The sequence below is a fragment of the Athene cunicularia genome (assembly GCF_003259725.1).
Source record: "Athene cunicularia isolate RWA chromosome 14 unlocalized genomic scaffold, athCun1 chr14_part1, whole genome shotgun sequence".
In the NCBI taxonomy this organism is placed as follows: Eukaryota; Metazoa; Chordata; class Aves; order Strigiformes; family Strigidae; genus Athene; species Athene cunicularia.
The window spans coordinates 11711230-11728629 of NW_020799118.1; the positions used below are offsets into that span (position 1 = coordinate 11711230).

Genomic DNA, 17400 nt, shown 5'->3' on the forward strand with positions numbered 1-17400 from the left:
CCCCCGAGTCCCCATCAGCAAGTGCTCTACATGATAGCAACCTGGTGAGTAAGAGAACACGTGGTAAAAGAAATAGTATTACTCAGTGTAGCATAACAAGAGTTCAGTCTTTTAAAGCTGGGGGGTAAAGGGAAGTTATGCTATAGCTTAAGATTTACACCCTTAAGATTAAAAGGCTTGTGACTATTAGCCCCATGCCACCAATGCTTCCTCTGAACTGTGTGACAAGGGCCAGTTCATTATCACTCTAAAGGAGGCAGAGTCAAACTGGCAGCATCAGTCCCCTGAGGCTGAACCAAGTTGTGTTGGGTGGAAAGAAGAGTTCACTGATCAACAGACTTCTCTTATACAAATATGGGTCTGGAAAATTCCCAGCTCATCCTAGCTCTGAAACAGCCAGATTTCTGTCAAACTGAGAGGGAACAGCTGGAGATTCGGCTGCTGGAAACACGCATGAAAATCCCAGGTAGCAATACAGCCAGCTGAAGAAAAGGCCTCGAGAGACTGGCATTTCCTGGGAGACAGAAAGGATGTTCCCTTCCCATCCACAAATGATTTGGAGTAAAGCTGCCAAAAATGTATCAAGAGAAGCTCCCATGCCAAAGCTAGTTGCTCAGTCCTGGTGGGTTAACTTAATTTGCCTGAAACTAAGTAGCTGCAGGAGCAAGGATTTCAACAAAAGTACCCAGGGCAGTGTTCTATCTGCATCACAGACCTGCCCTTCACGCCTAAGGGCTGGCAGAAAAGGACACCACCACTCCTTGAGTGGATCTGGGGGCTTATGTAGGAGCTGCACCGTTTCTTACTTCCACAGCACTGCCTACAAGAAATCAACCAGCAAATAACTGCTGATCTGGGAGGCAGTTGGTAAAGTCTGCAGTGAAATTACATAAAATACAGCAAAATGTCTCTTTGATAGTCCCTCCTCTGCCTCAGCTCTTCATGTTTCTTATCCAACACCACAGTCCTGCAGAGAAAATCATGTTAATAGACCAAGTTTACTGAAGTTCAGCTAGAAAGAAACAGCCATCTCCCCAAGGCAAAGAAACCTCTGCTTCTTTCTCTGTATATAGACTCTCCCAAATTAGATCTGCATGCTGCCTTCTCACCATATACAAAATTGTAGTTTATAAGCAGCCTTTACATGTAGCTATAAAAATGAGAACCTAGACAAGTTTACATGACAATCTGCCACCAGGACAACTGAAAAACCCCAACACAGTAAGTATACCTTCCAAAGAGGCTGAATTTATATGAGAGGTTTGAACTTGATCTTAAAAAAAAAAAGAAAAAAAGAAAGCTTTGTAATTTTCTCCCCCCCTCAACAGGAAACTGTATGTTACTGCAAACCTTGTAAATTCCATACCCCAGCAAGTTGACGCCGAAGAATTCTTTCCATGTACAATTTGCGTGATTTAAGAAAAAAAAAAATCAAATACACATGGTTCACTATTATTCTCAGCTAAATGTGCGTGCAAAGCCTCTCCTTTAACTGCCTGTTAAAAAACACCCTGATTTTAACGAGCAGCTGTCATAATGTTAAACTGGGATTAGCAGTTCCCAAAAGTAGACTCCCTCTGCAATCTATGCTCCTTTAGTCCTTCCCCGGAAGGCAATTCCTTTCTTCATACACCTGTCCAGGTGGGCTAGATTAAGTGAGAAGCACTTAGAGCACTAGTTCGAAGGGCCCCAGGCATGGGGAGGAGATAACAAGAAGGGGAAGAGATTGAGTTAATGAGTTGCAGAATAGCTCCTGTAATCTTCATGATGGTTCTTTCCTCATTCCACACCTGGATGGACTTCAAACTGGATCTACCTCTGCAAGTGCATGGCTTGTAAAATTAAAACCCGAAGGACAGAGAAGGATGTCGACCTGGGGAGACAAAAGAGCTGCAGTTTCAGACATGAAACCCTGCTTTTTTTCCAAGGGAAAGAAGCCAAGGATATGCTTGCTTGCTCTCTCCTACAAAACCTCCAGACTAAACTCATCATGATTAATTAAATGAAGGCAAGTTTTCTAGGCAACTGACTAGCAGCCCCTTCAAAACAGACCCTTTAATCAGAAACAACCACTGGGATAACAAAGAAAATACCCCTCCACACACATATTTTCCAGCATAGCCTCTGGTCCAGCAGACTCAACACCAAACCAACAACCACCCAAGCAGGAGCTTTTACAAGGATGTCTCTGAAGTGTCCTCATTTGGATGTTGGACACATAGCGGGCCTGACTTCAGCAGCTGGCTGGAATCGTCCATGGAGCTGGGAAATGAGCAGCAAAGCGCACCCGGTGTCACAAATTCCTCCTGGCATCAGCAGAGCTATAACCTCACTCTACAGTTAGATCTTGAACGGGTTGCATGTGGCTGAAAGGGTTAACAGTGCTTTGTTACTTGCCTCCAAAATTATCCCAGAACAGGTGTGGACTGGACACAGAAAGGTTATTTTCAAGTGAACAGCTTGGTAAATAGCCTAACACTACCATCTCAATTACTTCCAACCAGCATGGCAGAATCCAATATGTAGGTCAGGGACAAAGTCAAAAAGAAAGAAAGTCTAAAGCAAGGCTGCACTTTGATCAGATTTCCTCGATTTTAGCAAGACAAAAGAATAACTCCCTGGAATGCAGTTATCTCCTGGCGAACACTCAGTGTGTTTTCAGACATACCTCTCTAGGGAGGCCAATGAGTCCCCAGGACTCCACCTGCTGATAGTGCTAAAGGGCAGCCCAAAGCTGGAGGAGCATCTCACCAGCCAGCCCGTAAAGGCGCATTATGCCCCACTCCAACTCTCTGCACCACAGACCCCAGAAGAGGATAGCTCCACTGTGCTAGGTGCTGCTCAGACTTACCCTCTCTTACTTGTAAGGAGAGGATAAGGCAGTATTTGGGACGGAAGAATGTATTCCCCCATGAGATTTTCAGAGAAACCTAAGAAAAGCCCTTTGCCAAATGCAGACATTTCAGCACATCCCACTTCACAAATGCTGGTAAGCAGAAATAAGGGCACACAAGGTAGTATAATTAAGCACTGGCAACAAAAGCAGCACACATCAGATAAAACAAGGAAATACAGCAGATCAGGAGTGGATCCAGGCCAAATATTTGAACTCCCCAAACTGAGATGAGCTTCTGGGAAAAGAGGCTCTAGAGAAGGAAAGTAAGGAAGGAAACCAGAAGCTTGATTTGGGGGAACAGAGCACAGAGGGGACAGAGCAGATGCAGACTCCAGTTTCTGTGACTCTCCCAAATGCAAACCAATCTCTGCTGTAGTCATACACCTTCTCCCCCCTCCACTTAGACCTCCCCCACAGGCTGGTGAGCTGCTTCTGGAGAGGCACCAGTTTCCCAAGAGAAGAGATTCAGACCAACTCACTTTTTGCCCTTACACAGCTCTTTCATCACCTACATGCACAAAACCCCTGTTAATCCTCTGCCAGGCACAGCCTAAGTCTGTTTTCACTGGAAGACTTGCTTACATTTAAAAGTTCGAATATGGCATCTGTCTTGAAAGCTTCAGCCAGCATACCTGAGCCAGGCTGGAAACTCCCATCCCTGAAGCATGGCACAGTGGAACAGAAGAAGTGCCAGGACAAGCTGGAGCAGTTGACAAGTGGCATGACCCAACATACATACACACACTTTTCTCATCTTTTCAGGGAAGGTCAGACATACACTTAAAATTTGTTCCACTGGCCATGCCCTGAACTCAGTACCAGGGAACTGCAAAAGCTCTCCTTGCATACAGTGGTTGCCAATAGTATAAAAAGCAGCATCTTCCAGCCATGCCAAAGAAGCTGCGGGTGGGATTCCCCCAGGGCCTGTTCCTCTGTGAGCAGGAAGGACCCCTTTCCCCCCACTCATCCCCCAGAGCCTCTCAAGAGGGGTCCAAAGCCTCCACGTGCTGACTCTAAAGCAGACCCATTCCTTAGGGCCACGGTCACTTCCAACCCTGCCAGACTACCAGCGCTGAGCAGACTTCATTTTCTAACCTCAGAAATGGGCTTCAACCGTTTCCAAGGAAAGGTGGTGTGATTCCTCAGGTTGCTCAACTCCACACAGTGAGATATTTCCTCCATAAAGTGTTTTCCTTTAAGGGTGTTTTCCACCCCTCTCGTGTCTACACGGACAAATTGGCATTCTCCCAAAGCCTGCGATTCCCCCTCACCTTAAGTCCCATCACTACAGTCTCCAACCCGAGACGAAGGGGCGTAGATGGGACTCTGGAAGTCATTCACACACAACACTGCCAGCTCTCCCATTATCTTCAAAGCAGCATCCTCTGCCACTGCATCGCGTCATGGGGAAGGAGCAACACGTGTCAGACTCATCTCGGGTAGAGGCAAATTACATCTCTCTACTGTGGTTTCTCTCTGTAAGGCATGAATGACACTCCGCTACTCCTTCTGTAAGCTGAGGTTTCTATCAAACACGCTTGCAGACGGAGGTTCTTAGATTATTTTGCCGGCTGAACTCTGCATCACTCAAACGTGACCGGACAATTAGAGGGGGAGGGAATACGAACCCAAAGAGCGATGCCAGAGCGCCCAGGACACGTCCTAGGGGAGTGCTCTGCCAGAGCAAGCTGAAAGTTATTTCCTAATCTCTTCCACAAATTAAAAAGCTACTGCAATAACTGCTCAATTAGATTTATTTTACTATGGAAATGCTTTAAAGCTGCAGTTAATGCTTCCGTTCAGCCTTTTACACCCTCACGAAGAGAAAGCACAGCAGTACTATTCCAATATTATTTCTCAGCCAAGAGAGAGAGGACACTCCTTGAAATCTATTTCATGCACAAACCAATATACCCACTAAGGAAGGTTTCAGGACCAAATTCCCTTCAAAACACATGAGCTAGCAGTTAGAACAAGCCATTTGGGTCAACCACAGGAATGCATTTAAGAAGTGGGTATGTCAGTACCCCCAAAAGAAGATACATTAACAAGCCAAATCGGGGATGGTCCCACAAGTCATGCTGGCTTGTAAAGTATTTGAACCCACACATAAACATCCCTGGTAGAAGCAAAGGTGTCCAGGACACACCTCAAGCAGAGTCAGCCTTTGCCAAGCCCGCCAAGGAATTCTTGGGTAACACAAGCTGACAAGGATGCAGTTTGTTATTCAGCCTGTGACAGAATGATTCAGGGGTTTCCAAGAGCAGGAAATGAAACAGACAATGAAAGCTGGAACAAGATGCTAATGATTCACTACACCAGCCTAGCGATACATTAAGTCTTCTGCAATCAGACGCAGGGCCTGAGCCCACAACATGCTTAGGCTAGTGGAAGGAGACTGGCAGCTACCACGCTGGCTCCAGGATCCAGGAGAGCCAGCAGTGTACTGAGAGGGACTTTTTCAAGGTCAGAAGGAAAAGAAAGTGGTTGAAAGGCTGTAAAAGCAGCTTGAAAATCTCAAATAAGCCCTAGGTGCTAATACCAGGTTTTTGTAGTGTCAATGCAATTGCAGCAGTCAGGTGGGCAGCACAGGAGGGATGCTGGAGGACTCTGATGAATTCAAGGATGATCTTGCACTCGCTTGCTGCCCTAACAGCCCCCTCCCACCCAATCTAACAGTAAAAAAGGATTACCCAAAACGGGCTTTCTGAAGCCAAGCACACAGTGAGAATTCAGGCAAGAGGAATACTGCTGGGATATCCAGGGCAACAGCAACAAGGGAGGGGGGAATGCTTAGCTCAGAGGTGAGCAAAAATTCATTTGTGATAGTTCAATCCTGTGCTAAATGCCAGGAGAGGGACCAGCTCACTCAGCACTCTCCAAATACTCGGTTTCACCCCCATGCTCCCACCTGGAAGCCCTAATTCTGCAACTGAATCCCTGGAGGGTGCTTCATCCCTTCAGCAAGCATCATGGCTCTCACAGCCACACAGGGCTACTGGAATCAGCAGTTTAAGAAAAGGTAAGATCCAGCCAAGAGTTCCGTGTTAAAAAATGAGAATAACAAGCAACGGAAAATTTAAGTAGTGCTACAGAAGCCTGAACAGTGACATCTAATTCAGACTGAAATAGCTATTCCTGGAAAGTGGCAGGAGTCCTACTGTGAAAGTCACTTCAAACTAAGCAGTGCTCATACCTGGCACAGGCAGAAGAAGGAAGGTTACATTAGTGTTTTTCTTTCTCTGGGTCTCCCCAGAACAGGCAGACCATCCTAAAACAGTAAAATTCTCTGCACTTTCCAGCTGATTAACCCCCAGGGTCACCCAAGTCACACACTCACTTGGCAAAGCCATTTGCTAGAGACAGGTAGCCAGCATGGCTAGGGGAATGGGGCAGAGAGCTTGAGCTAGGACCACCAACTCCCCACTCCGACCTCACAGCTCTTGGGGGATGTTGCACCAGGATCCCAGCCAGCCCCATCCCTCTGCACCTTCTCCCAGCAGCTACCAGACCCCAGGAGATTCCAACAGCGCTTTTGGGAGACACAAGCAGCTGAGCCCACTACCCACCCACCGCCCTAAAAGACACTTCAGCTGCACCACGATCTTTCACACCCTGACCACGCTCTTTACCGTGGCTTAACCTGGATTGCGTTTCTATAAATCACAACTCAACTCTACGCCTTGACACTTTGCCCCTATGTATGAAGAATCCCTAATGATACCACACTTGCAGAGATTTGTTTTGTTTTGCATTGTTGGCTTTGGTTTGGTTTTTGGGGGTTTTGTTTTAATTGTTGAGTTCTTGACCTTTTCCAAGGTGTTTTTTCAATGACTTTTCACAGGCTTGTATTGCCTGGTCTTGTACAGTCCTTCAAATAATTACAATGATAGGAGATATCTAAACTCTTAAGCTAAAACCAAGAAAATTCTGAAGGAATACACTGGAAAATAAAATCTGTCCTTGAGGCCAAGGGGATATTTGCCAAAGCATTTCTCATCCCCTCTTCCAGCCTGTTTTCTGCTGTTAAGCTTTACCAGGAAAGCAACTTCTCCTGCACGTTTGTGAAGTGCCCGCTAACCATGCCATGTAGCTGTGCAATCCTGAAGTCATCCAAATTCCTTGCCCGCAAGATTTCTGGAGCAGAGAAATACAGGCATATAAATACGATTATTTATCATGCAACACGGCAGTAAACAGTGGAACACCTTCCATAGGTCACAGCTCCATCTACTGACTATTTCACAAAATAACAGTGTGGAAACCTTCGGGGAAAACTGCTCAAAGCGAGCCCAGTCTCCCCAGACTGGGCTTTGGACACACGGCTCTTGGCAAGCATTTAGAAAAAATCCCAGCACAGCAGCTCTGCCCAGAAGGGAGAAGTAAATCTCCCTTTTCTGCAAAGAAACCTCTTTGCACAGCAACAGGTCTGGAATCATGCTTGAACCTACAACTGTGGGTCCTCAAATTGTGGTATTTTAGTGTTTCTGGAATGACTACTACAGTGATTCTAACAGAAGAGTTATTTAAATCAAGACAACACGTGCTGGGAGCTAAGCACTTTGGCAAAGTTAGGGGTCCAAGCATAAAAGGGAAAACATTGTGTTTGTTAGATCCGCTAATATCTGAAGTGTGGCAGCAGCTGAGCACCATGTGATAGGAAAAAAAATGTCATTTTACAGAGAAACTGAGACTAGACCACTGTCACATGTGAAATCTGAGGAAGATCAGGGAAGTGGATATGGATCACTCAAGCCACATCTCCCACTCTAACCCCTCAGCCCTTGTTACGTGCACAGAGTATCTCCCTGAACCATAAAGGAGACTATCCCTCCCATTCACACAGAAGAGAAAAGAATAAAGAAAAACACTGCAATGATTTATCTGCCCAGAGGGAAACAGTCTTCTCTAAAGCTCAGAGGAGACCTTGCCCTTGCAAGCCTCTTGTTTGCTGATGAGGGCTCCAGATGAGTGCTGTTCTGCTTACTGTGTTTCATTGCAAGAGACAGAACTGAATCAGAGGCTTTTTAATAACTTAAATACATAAACTAATCTGTCCCAAATAGCAACAAACTTCAACCAGAAGAATGCCCACAAAAAAACTGGACACCACAGAGCTGTCACAAGACTAACAGACTTGAGAACAACTCTCTTTTTGGGCCAGTAGAAAAGAAACACATAATACTATCCTTATTTTACAGTCAAAGGGAAGAATTTGAGAATCAGTTCAGGCTTTAAGCCACCAGTGTGATGCAGGAGATTTAATACCCAAGCTCCCATCACCACACCCTATGTATACACCGTCTTCCAGTAAAACTCCACAGCTGAAACCAGTGTGTTCTCCCCAGATAGGTCCCAGGCTCTTCTGTGATCCAAACCCTCCTGTGCCTCAAACCCTCCTGTGCCTCCACATCCGAAAAAGGATTACACCACACTAGATCACATTTTCAAGCCCTCCCAGCTCTACCACCTGCAGCAAACTACTGGTGCAGGTAGCACCCTAGGCCATGCCAGTTCCCATTCACATTTCTTCTCTTTTTAGAGGCATTGAGAGAATGGGTGTCATTTGGCCCCATCTCCCTGTTCGAAACCAACAATCACTGCTCTCAGCCTAAACAAGACCATCTCCACAGCCCTAAAACTGGAACTCTAACCCTTATTAGGACCAAAGGAATATGGATCAGTTCCCCCAGCTCAAGAAGGGGAGAAAATAAAGGTTCACAGCCTTGCCTTCCCTCCTCTTGCCTCCTCTTTCCCACACACTCTCCTTGTTTTCCCTGCACACGCAGCATCTCCGTACATTCCAAACAAAAAAACAACAAAAAGGATAAATCACCTTATTTCATTCTGGCACAAGGAAATATAACTTCAAACTTGCTGCCCAATGGGATCTTCCAATTTAAAACTTGGATTGAAGAGACACCAGCAGCACATTTTCAGAGAAAGCCATGCTGGATGAATTAGAGCCTTATCCACAGGTTTAAGCAATGAACTAGCTCACACACAGATTTTATTGCACATCTCTTTGCCCTTGGAGTAGTAGACAAAACGCAGTCAAGAGAAAACCAATTCCTGACCCTATCTGAAGGCACATTTGTGCAAGAAGGAGAATGGGATCACTGGAAAAGTCACGTGGTTAAAGACTGATGACTTGTAGAAGACTCCAGGCTTTGCTTACACATCATTTTCTGTATTTTCTTCTGTCCATTTTATTACTAGAGACAGTTGCATGAGAACAGGATCTTTGTTGCTTCGGAAAGCATCTGCTCCCACTGCTTATCCTCCTCCTGAAGTCATAATCTTACGTGACATCAAAATAATTTCCAGAGCCACCAATTACAGTGTCACAGAGGATTATGACTTCAGGTGTAGAATCTGCAGCAGGAGCAGATGCTCTCTGCAGAAAAAAAAAACAAAACAAAACCAAAACCACACTTCAAAAAAAATCCTGTTTTCATACAAACGTCCCTATTAATAAAATACAAAAGAAGAAAAATAGTGTGATAGACAGAACTGTTTCTAAATATAAAATAGTTTTTCACATTTCCATGAGGCATCAGCTGCTCTTTGGGAAGTTCCCAGGATTTAAATTATTAAGAGGTACAGCATGTAGTGAGAAACTGTCCACAACAGAGAAAGAGGGAGAAAATACTGCAGAACAGCATATTTCTGTTCAGCAAGTGGACATTAAAATTTTGGCCAGTGCCACAATAGCATCTCAGAGGGGAGGGCAAGATAAAAAACAGGAATTGCGGATCTTTGCTTCTTTCTAAGGATCCTCAAAGCACAACTGAAATCAACTAAGAAATGTGTTTACAGATATGAAGCCCTGTGAAAAACAAACTCAAAGAATCCTTGTCACATCACACAGAATTTACTTAGATGTTTCCAACAATCACTGTTCCAGAAGAACAGAGAGCCTTTTAGAGGCACTAACAAACAATCTTGTGTGAAGTTTGGTAGGTAGCTAATATAGTCATAGGCTCTTCTGGATTTGATCCGCGGAAACAAGCCAAGTGTAATAAGTCAGTTTGAAGCTGGAGAAAGGCTGGGGGGGAGGAGCACCCTTTAGGATGCAGTAATAATGCCGTGTGATTTGAAATTTTTATTAGAGCTTAACAGGGCAAAGCAACAGTAGGTGACAAAGAAAACAGACTGAAGGCGGAGAAAAAGCCTTATAGAAAAAAAAAATAAAATAATGGAAAGTCTGTTGCATGGGAAATATTTTGTAAGATGACTGCCACTATTAGAAGATTTCAAAATGCCAAGCGTAATTAAAAGCTCTCTTTTCAAATGCAGTTCACGGCTCCACACAAACGTTTCCCACCACGTGAGCCTCAGAACACTGCAAGGGGCCAAGCAAAATGCATTTATGAACTGCCAAACGTGCAAAGGCAGTTTGTACCAATTCTCCCCCCACACGCATCCCCCGAAGAAAAACCCTTCACAACAACCCTTTAAAGGCTTTGAATTGGGCTGCCAGGGGATTATCGGTAAGTGACATTTACAAGTGATTAGAGGACAGAGAATTATCTTAGTCACTTGTGGGAAAGAAGGAAAGCTTCAAGGTCAAATCTCTCAGTACTTAAAATGTCGGCAGATGTTTTGTTTACACAAAAAGTGTCATTTGATTTATGATGGAGCTTTACATCCAGAACTTCAACCCAGCCAACGGAACTGCAGAGAACATGGGTGGGAATGGAATCAAAAATTCATATACTACCTTCAAATATTTCACTGATTCACTCATTAAAATAAGAGGCTAGTTCATGTGCCAAGCGGTTACACAGTACCTATTAGCTTCTTGGAACAAGTGCTCCAAGCCATATAAACCTTGGCAAGCAAGGAAATGGAGATAAATCTCCAACAGCTCGAGAAATCCCACATCAACCTCTTTCCGCACTCACCTCCGGACAATGGATTGCTGGAGATTTTTGCAAACGGTAAGAGATTCTCCCATAAACATGTGGCACATGATGACCTCAAGGCAGTTGGCCATGAATGACATCACTGCGTCAGACTGCAGAGTCCCACTCCGGGAGACGATGCAAAGCCGTTGGAGAGAGGAGCAATGACTCAGTGCCTGGAAGAACTGGGCGCCCGCGCAGAAGTACGGCTGTTCCAGCCTGCAAGAATAAACAAAAACAAGTCAATGGGTAATTCATGCTTGGGCCGCTTTCAGGCAAAAGGGAAGACAGCATATTCATGGGGGGCTGGCAGATGGAGCAACTGGTGTCCCCCACTGCCTGTTTCACTTAGACATGCAATAATCTTCTACTTGCTTGTGCCAGCGGTATGGCCTAACAAACCCAACATTGCAAGCTCAGACCTCTTGCTTGCTAGTTACTCTTGAACAATGTGTGCTACAGGACAAGGACACAAATAGGCAGAAGGCCCTAAATAGCAGAATTCTGGCATCCACAGGGAGTAAGCCTGGTTTTGCAAGTTTTCCACAAAACATGTGGAGTAAGATGGGCCTTTTGTTTGACCAGCAGATCCATTCTGGTCTTAAAACAAGCACAGCCTGGCTTTTGGTACCTGACATCCACCGAGCAGCTGATGTGCATTTAGGGACTTACTGCTCCAGTGCACCACTCATCAAACTGGTTATCTTCAGTTTACTGCCTAGAGAGAAGCAGGCATGAAAAATTCAAAATGATGCAGAACTCGGGCCTCTGAGCCAACAGAGTGACCACAGCCAGCCCTCCCCAGTCAGAGGATGGCAAAGGATCAAAGCTACTGCTCTCCCACAGGAAGAATAACCATCATCAATCCAACCTTTATGTTAAATGCTTGGCCCAGAGAAGAGAGACAGGATCCTCTGTCGTGGTTATCCACAATCTTATGTGACAGCCCAGAGCAGGACAACATGACACGGTGAGGCCATACCTGCTCAACAAGGGGTCTGTGTTTTAACTAGTAGCATAATGGATGACACCTTCACAGAGACCAGTCTGCAAGAAGCAGGAGAGTACATGTGCATGGTGCAGATTTACTACGGGGCCTCAGAGGACTTGGGAATCCCAGTCATTGGGTCAGCAAGGCCAAGAGCTCCAAGGTTAATCCATTAGGTGATAACAAACTGACAGTCCCAATCTGATCTGGATAATCTCTGCATAGGCTTTTGTAGTACATGGGGGTTTCTCAGCAATTTAATCCTGTTAATTGATAAATTCTGGTTTTGAGTCTCAGCCTATGATTGCTGTTCACGTAGCACTGCCCGAAGAGATCCTCACAGCCCACAAGCTATTTGGGTAATAGCTTAAGACTAACGTTAAAGACATGGGAAGCCTCTTCAGTTTTTCAACAGCATTATTGGTCCACTGTCAATTTAGGACAAAAAGCACAGAAGTCTCCTGCAACCTCAGCCAGTTTCTCTGTGACACGATAGCCACACTTGCAATACTGCCTTTCACTCGCTAGATGACAATGTTGCTTTGGAATATCCCCTTAGACTAGTTTCTCAGCCTGGAAAAAGGGGAGGTAAAAAAGGGTAGAAGCAGCAGAGCATTAGTCAAATGAAAAGGAAACTACACTATCAGGAGGAAATGCTAAACATTAAAATCCTCTTAAACCTATATAAAACCTCAGACTACTCGGGAAAGAACAATGGTAGCTTACATTGAAACTCCTGGCTGTTAGACGACAACACCCTTGTTCGTCCTTTTATTCAAGGCTCTATGCTGCCTCCCATCTTTATTGCTCTTGGCCTCCATTTCAAACTCTCTGGAAACTACAGGGCCTAGACCGAGTTGAAGCAACATTGCACACCCAAACCTCCTTCCCCAGATCTTAGTTCTTCCACGGCTATTTAGCCTCCTGAAGGTTAAAGATACATTCACATGAGCCAAGCCATTAAGCAACTGAATTTCCAACAGCTGTCATGCCTTGGATGAGAGACCAACACACCCCTTGTCAGTTATAATGGAGAGTGGTAGAAAATTAAAACCCTCCTGTGGTGTTTTAGCCACCCTGGCTTCCTTCACTATTGCAATGGATCAGGAACATGAATACAAACAGCAGTCTCAGCTGATAAGCAATAATTTTAGCAGCACTAACTGCCTTTATGATCACAGGAGTGACCTTGCTGTTACTACTGTTCGGCATTGTAGACCGATTTTGTGAACAGAGGATGCCAATGGGACTGACAGGTCTAGTAGTTTCACCAACAGAAGCTGATCTAGGGAGGGAAAAAAAAAAAAAAAGGAAAATAAAGCATCTTTCTCAAGTAATAACATTTATGTTCATATAGACTGGTGCAAGGAAACAGTTACAGTTTGTGCCCTTTGCTTTCATAAGCACATTTTGGCTACGGTGAAGCAACTTTATGCACCCTTTAGGATCAGATCCTAAAGGATCTGAATATCTAAAAAGGATCTAAGAAGATCTGAAGGATCCTATCAAGAAAGGAACATCACAGGACAAACTCTAAATTTGGAATGCTTTCAATATACTATCAAGAAAAGAAACCAAAAAGTAGGGCAAGATTTTAATACAAACCAAAGGCAGAAAAATATCTAACTGGAAACCTGAGGAGAACTCTGTATTATCAAGTCATCTAGAACTCTACATTATCTCTTCCTTCCTGAAAATTTAAGACAAGTACGTGCACACAAAGCCAAAAAGTCAGCAAAGGCATGTAGTAGTTAACCTAGCCCTGACAGGCTGCTAGCTCCCAAATATGCAGCATCCACTCTTCCTTATCTAAAAGGAAGGCAGTTGCAGCATAGAGACTTTTTGCTCTTAAAAACGGGTTAAAGGGCATATCCTGAGCCCTCAAGGACAGAATGTGATGCCTCCCTGTTCTCCACAAGTCAGGAAGGAAAATACCAAGTGTTCAAGCCATTGCAGCAACTTTTGACCAGAACAGAAACACTTGCAGATTTACACTAGCCAAAACAAACAGTGCGCTACATTTCTGGAGATCCACAAACAAAATGGAGATGTTCAACAGCAGCCCCTCACCTGAGATCTCTCAAACACTTGCAGTGTTTCAGCATGTCCATGAGAGCAGACATATAGGCCACTTTCCCCATCATGCCCAGGTTGGCCAACGAAAGAGTCCGCAAATGCTGGCACTCCAATCCAATGTTAATAAGCCCAGAGCCAGTAATAATATTTGGCAGTTGTGCTAAGGTGAGGCTCTGCAAATAAGTCAACTGGCTAATGGCAGCCACCTCTGAATCCCCCACGCTTTGTGCCCGGACACAAGGAGGCAACGAATTCCGAATTGCTGGCTCGTTGCGCGGCATGGCAGAGGAAAAACTGGACCCAATTATTTCCAAGGTTTCCAAAAATCGGAGGCTTCTCATCAGAGCCCAGAACACCGAAGAGTCTATCTTCTGATTTACCAGGTCTGATAAGTTCCTTGGATATGTCTGTATCCCAATCCGAACTTTCCTTCCAAACGTTTGGGGCACCAAATTAGATGCCGAGGGAGGCTTTTCCACATTTGCAGCAACATCTGTGATGGAGCACACCGGTAGCGCTAATGAGAGCAGGTGCTTTAACCTGGACAGAAGCTGGCACAAGTGATTCCCTATGCTTTCTGAGCTGTGATGGTGAGCTGCAGAGAGGTTGAGGTGTCTCAGGTTGCAGCAAGACACGACCAGGCTTTCCAGAATGCTACTGTCAATGTCATCTTCTGCTTTTCGAAACAAGGACTCCGGAGCCAGACAGTGAACGCAGCCACTGAGATTCAGACTGGTCAAGCTTTTAAGATCCTTCCCACCATTAATAACCCTCTGGATCAGGTGACCACCAGATAAGGTGCATCGGCTAAAGCTGAAGTAGAAAGGGTTGTTGAACTTCAAGTGTTGCAGGAGCCCAGAGCCGTTAATCCAAGCTTTGGGCAATTGTAAAGCATCCAGACGTACATTTCGAGCCATAGAGTCCAGGAGGTTTTTAGTGGCTCCTGTCTCTGCAAAGCTACCAGGGGCAGAAATAAGGAAAGCGTGAAGGTTCTCAGGTGTCCGATCGCTCAGCACTGCCAAGTACAGCCTCACCACCTCCTGATTAACATAGCCAGGAGCCAGCCTGGCATAGAAGACGCGGAGATTCTGGTAGTGGGGCACATTGCTCTCACCTACCATTAGCTGCCCAGAGAGCATAAAACCTTCTCGCGAGCGATCAAGGATCTCAAAGTAAAGCAGCAGTTTCTCAAGGCTAGTGCAGCACGGAACGACACCATATGACGGCGTATAAAGGGTTTGCTTCAATTCCGAGACACGGCTAAGCGTGGCTTTACACTCGCTGCTTAGCTGACTGGCATCGAAACCCGGATTTACGTCTATCGCCAGGGAGCGCAGGTGCTGGAGTGTGGATAGCATCTTTGAGAGACGGAGGGAGGTGACGTGGCACCCAGACAGGTTCAGTTTTACCAGGTTCTTGCATCGTGTTACATGATCAATAGTGGAACTGGGCAGCCAATAGCACCCAGCCATGTTCAGCTGGTAAATCTCTTTTCCGATATCCCTCATGAGTTGCTTCACTTTGTCTTTGTTTACCTGTACTCAAACAAAATCAGACTCAATGAGATATATGGCAATGGTGTGTACTGACTCAGTTCCCCATCTGAAGATGGGGATGAGTGCTTAGCACATAGATTACATCATTTATCCAAATGTCTGAGGATGCCAGCACAGTCTAAGAATTATTATACTGCTGGTAGCTGGCTCAGTCTGCCATGCTTTAAGATTCCAACAGTCTTAAAGAGTCCTTTAGCTTCTTAGTCTGTGCGGTTCTGTGTCTTAGCCTGTTCAGCAACTGAGAGTGGAATAGAGGACCATCTCCATTTTCTAACAGCAAAGCTATTTCAGCAGAATGAGCTATCTATGGAAACTCAAACTGAAAGAAGAATGTTCCCATTCTCCTTCATCCAGTTTCCTCTTTTGGAAATGTGCAAGAGAGGCTTCCCCTTGCCTGCACTTGGTGATACAGTCCTCATAAAATGTATCACCCTCCATTCCCAAACTTTATTTTTGTTATAACATATATACAATTTCTGGCTTAGCTGACTGCATGGCCTGACAGCAATATGCACAAAACTTTTTTTGCACAACAACATGGAAAATGTATTTTGAGAAAATAACTTTACACAACCACTGCTACAAATGGAAAGTCACGTTTACTTTCATTTTAGCTTCAAGAAACACAGAGAATATAGTTTTCACTGACAGTATTTTGTATAACTAAGGGAGCACAGAGCTGTTCTAACAAAGCATTCTGGAAAACAAATGCTTTTATAAAACAGTTTATTGTTTATTTGATATCAGAGTTCAAGAGCACTTAATTTATGCAAACACACTGGAAAGTCCTACTTCTTGGCATTTTTTCAGAAGTCAGATTTGTCTTCATAGCTAACAGAAGCAAGCTACTCTCCCCACCTTATAGTCTTTCTGAAGTAAAACTGTATGGGTTAGGCTCTTGTCAAGGCAAAGTGTTGCAAGTTTCCTGCAGGTTCTCCTAACATTCAGGACAAGGTCTGTGCAAGGGACATAGCTGAGGATGTGCAAAAGGATCTCATCTGAGAACTCCATCAGGTTGATGCCATTACTTTCCTCCTCGCTCTCCCCACTTACGATCTCCTAGGGGAAAACAGAAAAAGAAAAAAAGAAAAGCTACTAGGTCAGAAACTTCAGCAAATCTTGCGAGAAAACAGACACCTCAAGTCTCATAAGGATTTATAAAGTCAAACCAGAAACACTTGAATCTTGAAGTACTTACATCCGCATGAAGAAATCAAAAGCTTTCCCTTAGAAGACAATATGGAGGTAGTGCAAAACTTCACACAAAGCCACAGTACCATCACTCGCTCTTTCACTGTTGGCTACTTTAGAATGCAGGGAAAAAACACTTAGATTTATTCCACTTTTGCCACTTACTTTGCAACTGAAAAAGTGACTGCCTCTGATTCTTTCTAAATATAACTCAGCAGTCTCTTTCTACATCTTTCCTCTAAGCGCCATGCATTTCAATAACCGTAAGAGTTATATAACCTCACATATAGAGAGATGTATACGCACAAACAAAACTGCAGTCCAGCATCAGATCACCCCTAGCTCTTCTGCAACATGCTTACACCTGAACCATACAAAACCACAGGACTGACAGCTGGGCTCCAAATGGGGACATGAGAACCCCTTTGTTTGTCCACCCCAAGCTCCCTTCCTTCAACACTGAGGTGACAAAAAGCACCCTGGCAATCGTAGCCCAAACCCACCAAGGACACCTTGGCAAGAAGGCAACAAGGTGCACACAGCCTTGCGCGGCACAGGGACATGCCATGGCCCCCAGGGCAACCCGCCGCGATGATGGCGATCTCGGGGGACGGCCGGGACTTTAGCACCATCTTTAATAAAGCTCAAATTGACATGAATACCATGGCACCCCCTAAAGGGACGGGGAACGCTGCCCCCACATCACAGCCTCTGTAAAGCCCCCACAGAGGCACCGCAGAGGAGGGCGATTCCGACGCCCGTGCCCAGCCCCGTTAGACGGCGGCA

The 17400-nt window shown here is 45.0% G+C and overlaps 1 protein-coding gene across 1 annotated transcript in view; it reads right to left on the reverse strand.

The window, feature by feature from the left end:
• The window catches only part of FBXL18 (F-box and leucine rich repeat protein 18), a 25161-nt gene extending 7839 nt beyond the window's left edge, over positions 1 to 17322 (reverse strand). Inside the window, exons 1-4 of the mRNA XM_026858896.1 lie at positions 16622 to 17322; positions 16282 to 16482; positions 13862 to 15402; positions 10804 to 11022 (exon numbers count right to left, since the gene is read on the reverse strand). Of these exons, the coding sequence (XP_026714697.1) occupies positions 10804 to 11022; positions 13862 to 15402; positions 16282 to 16434 (1913 nt within the window). The 5' untranslated portion in view covers positions 16435 to 16482; positions 16622 to 17322. The remainder of the gene's footprint in view (positions 1 to 10803; positions 11023 to 13861; positions 15403 to 16281; positions 16483 to 16621) is intronic.
• Positions 17323 to 17400: the final 78 nt, after the last annotated feature.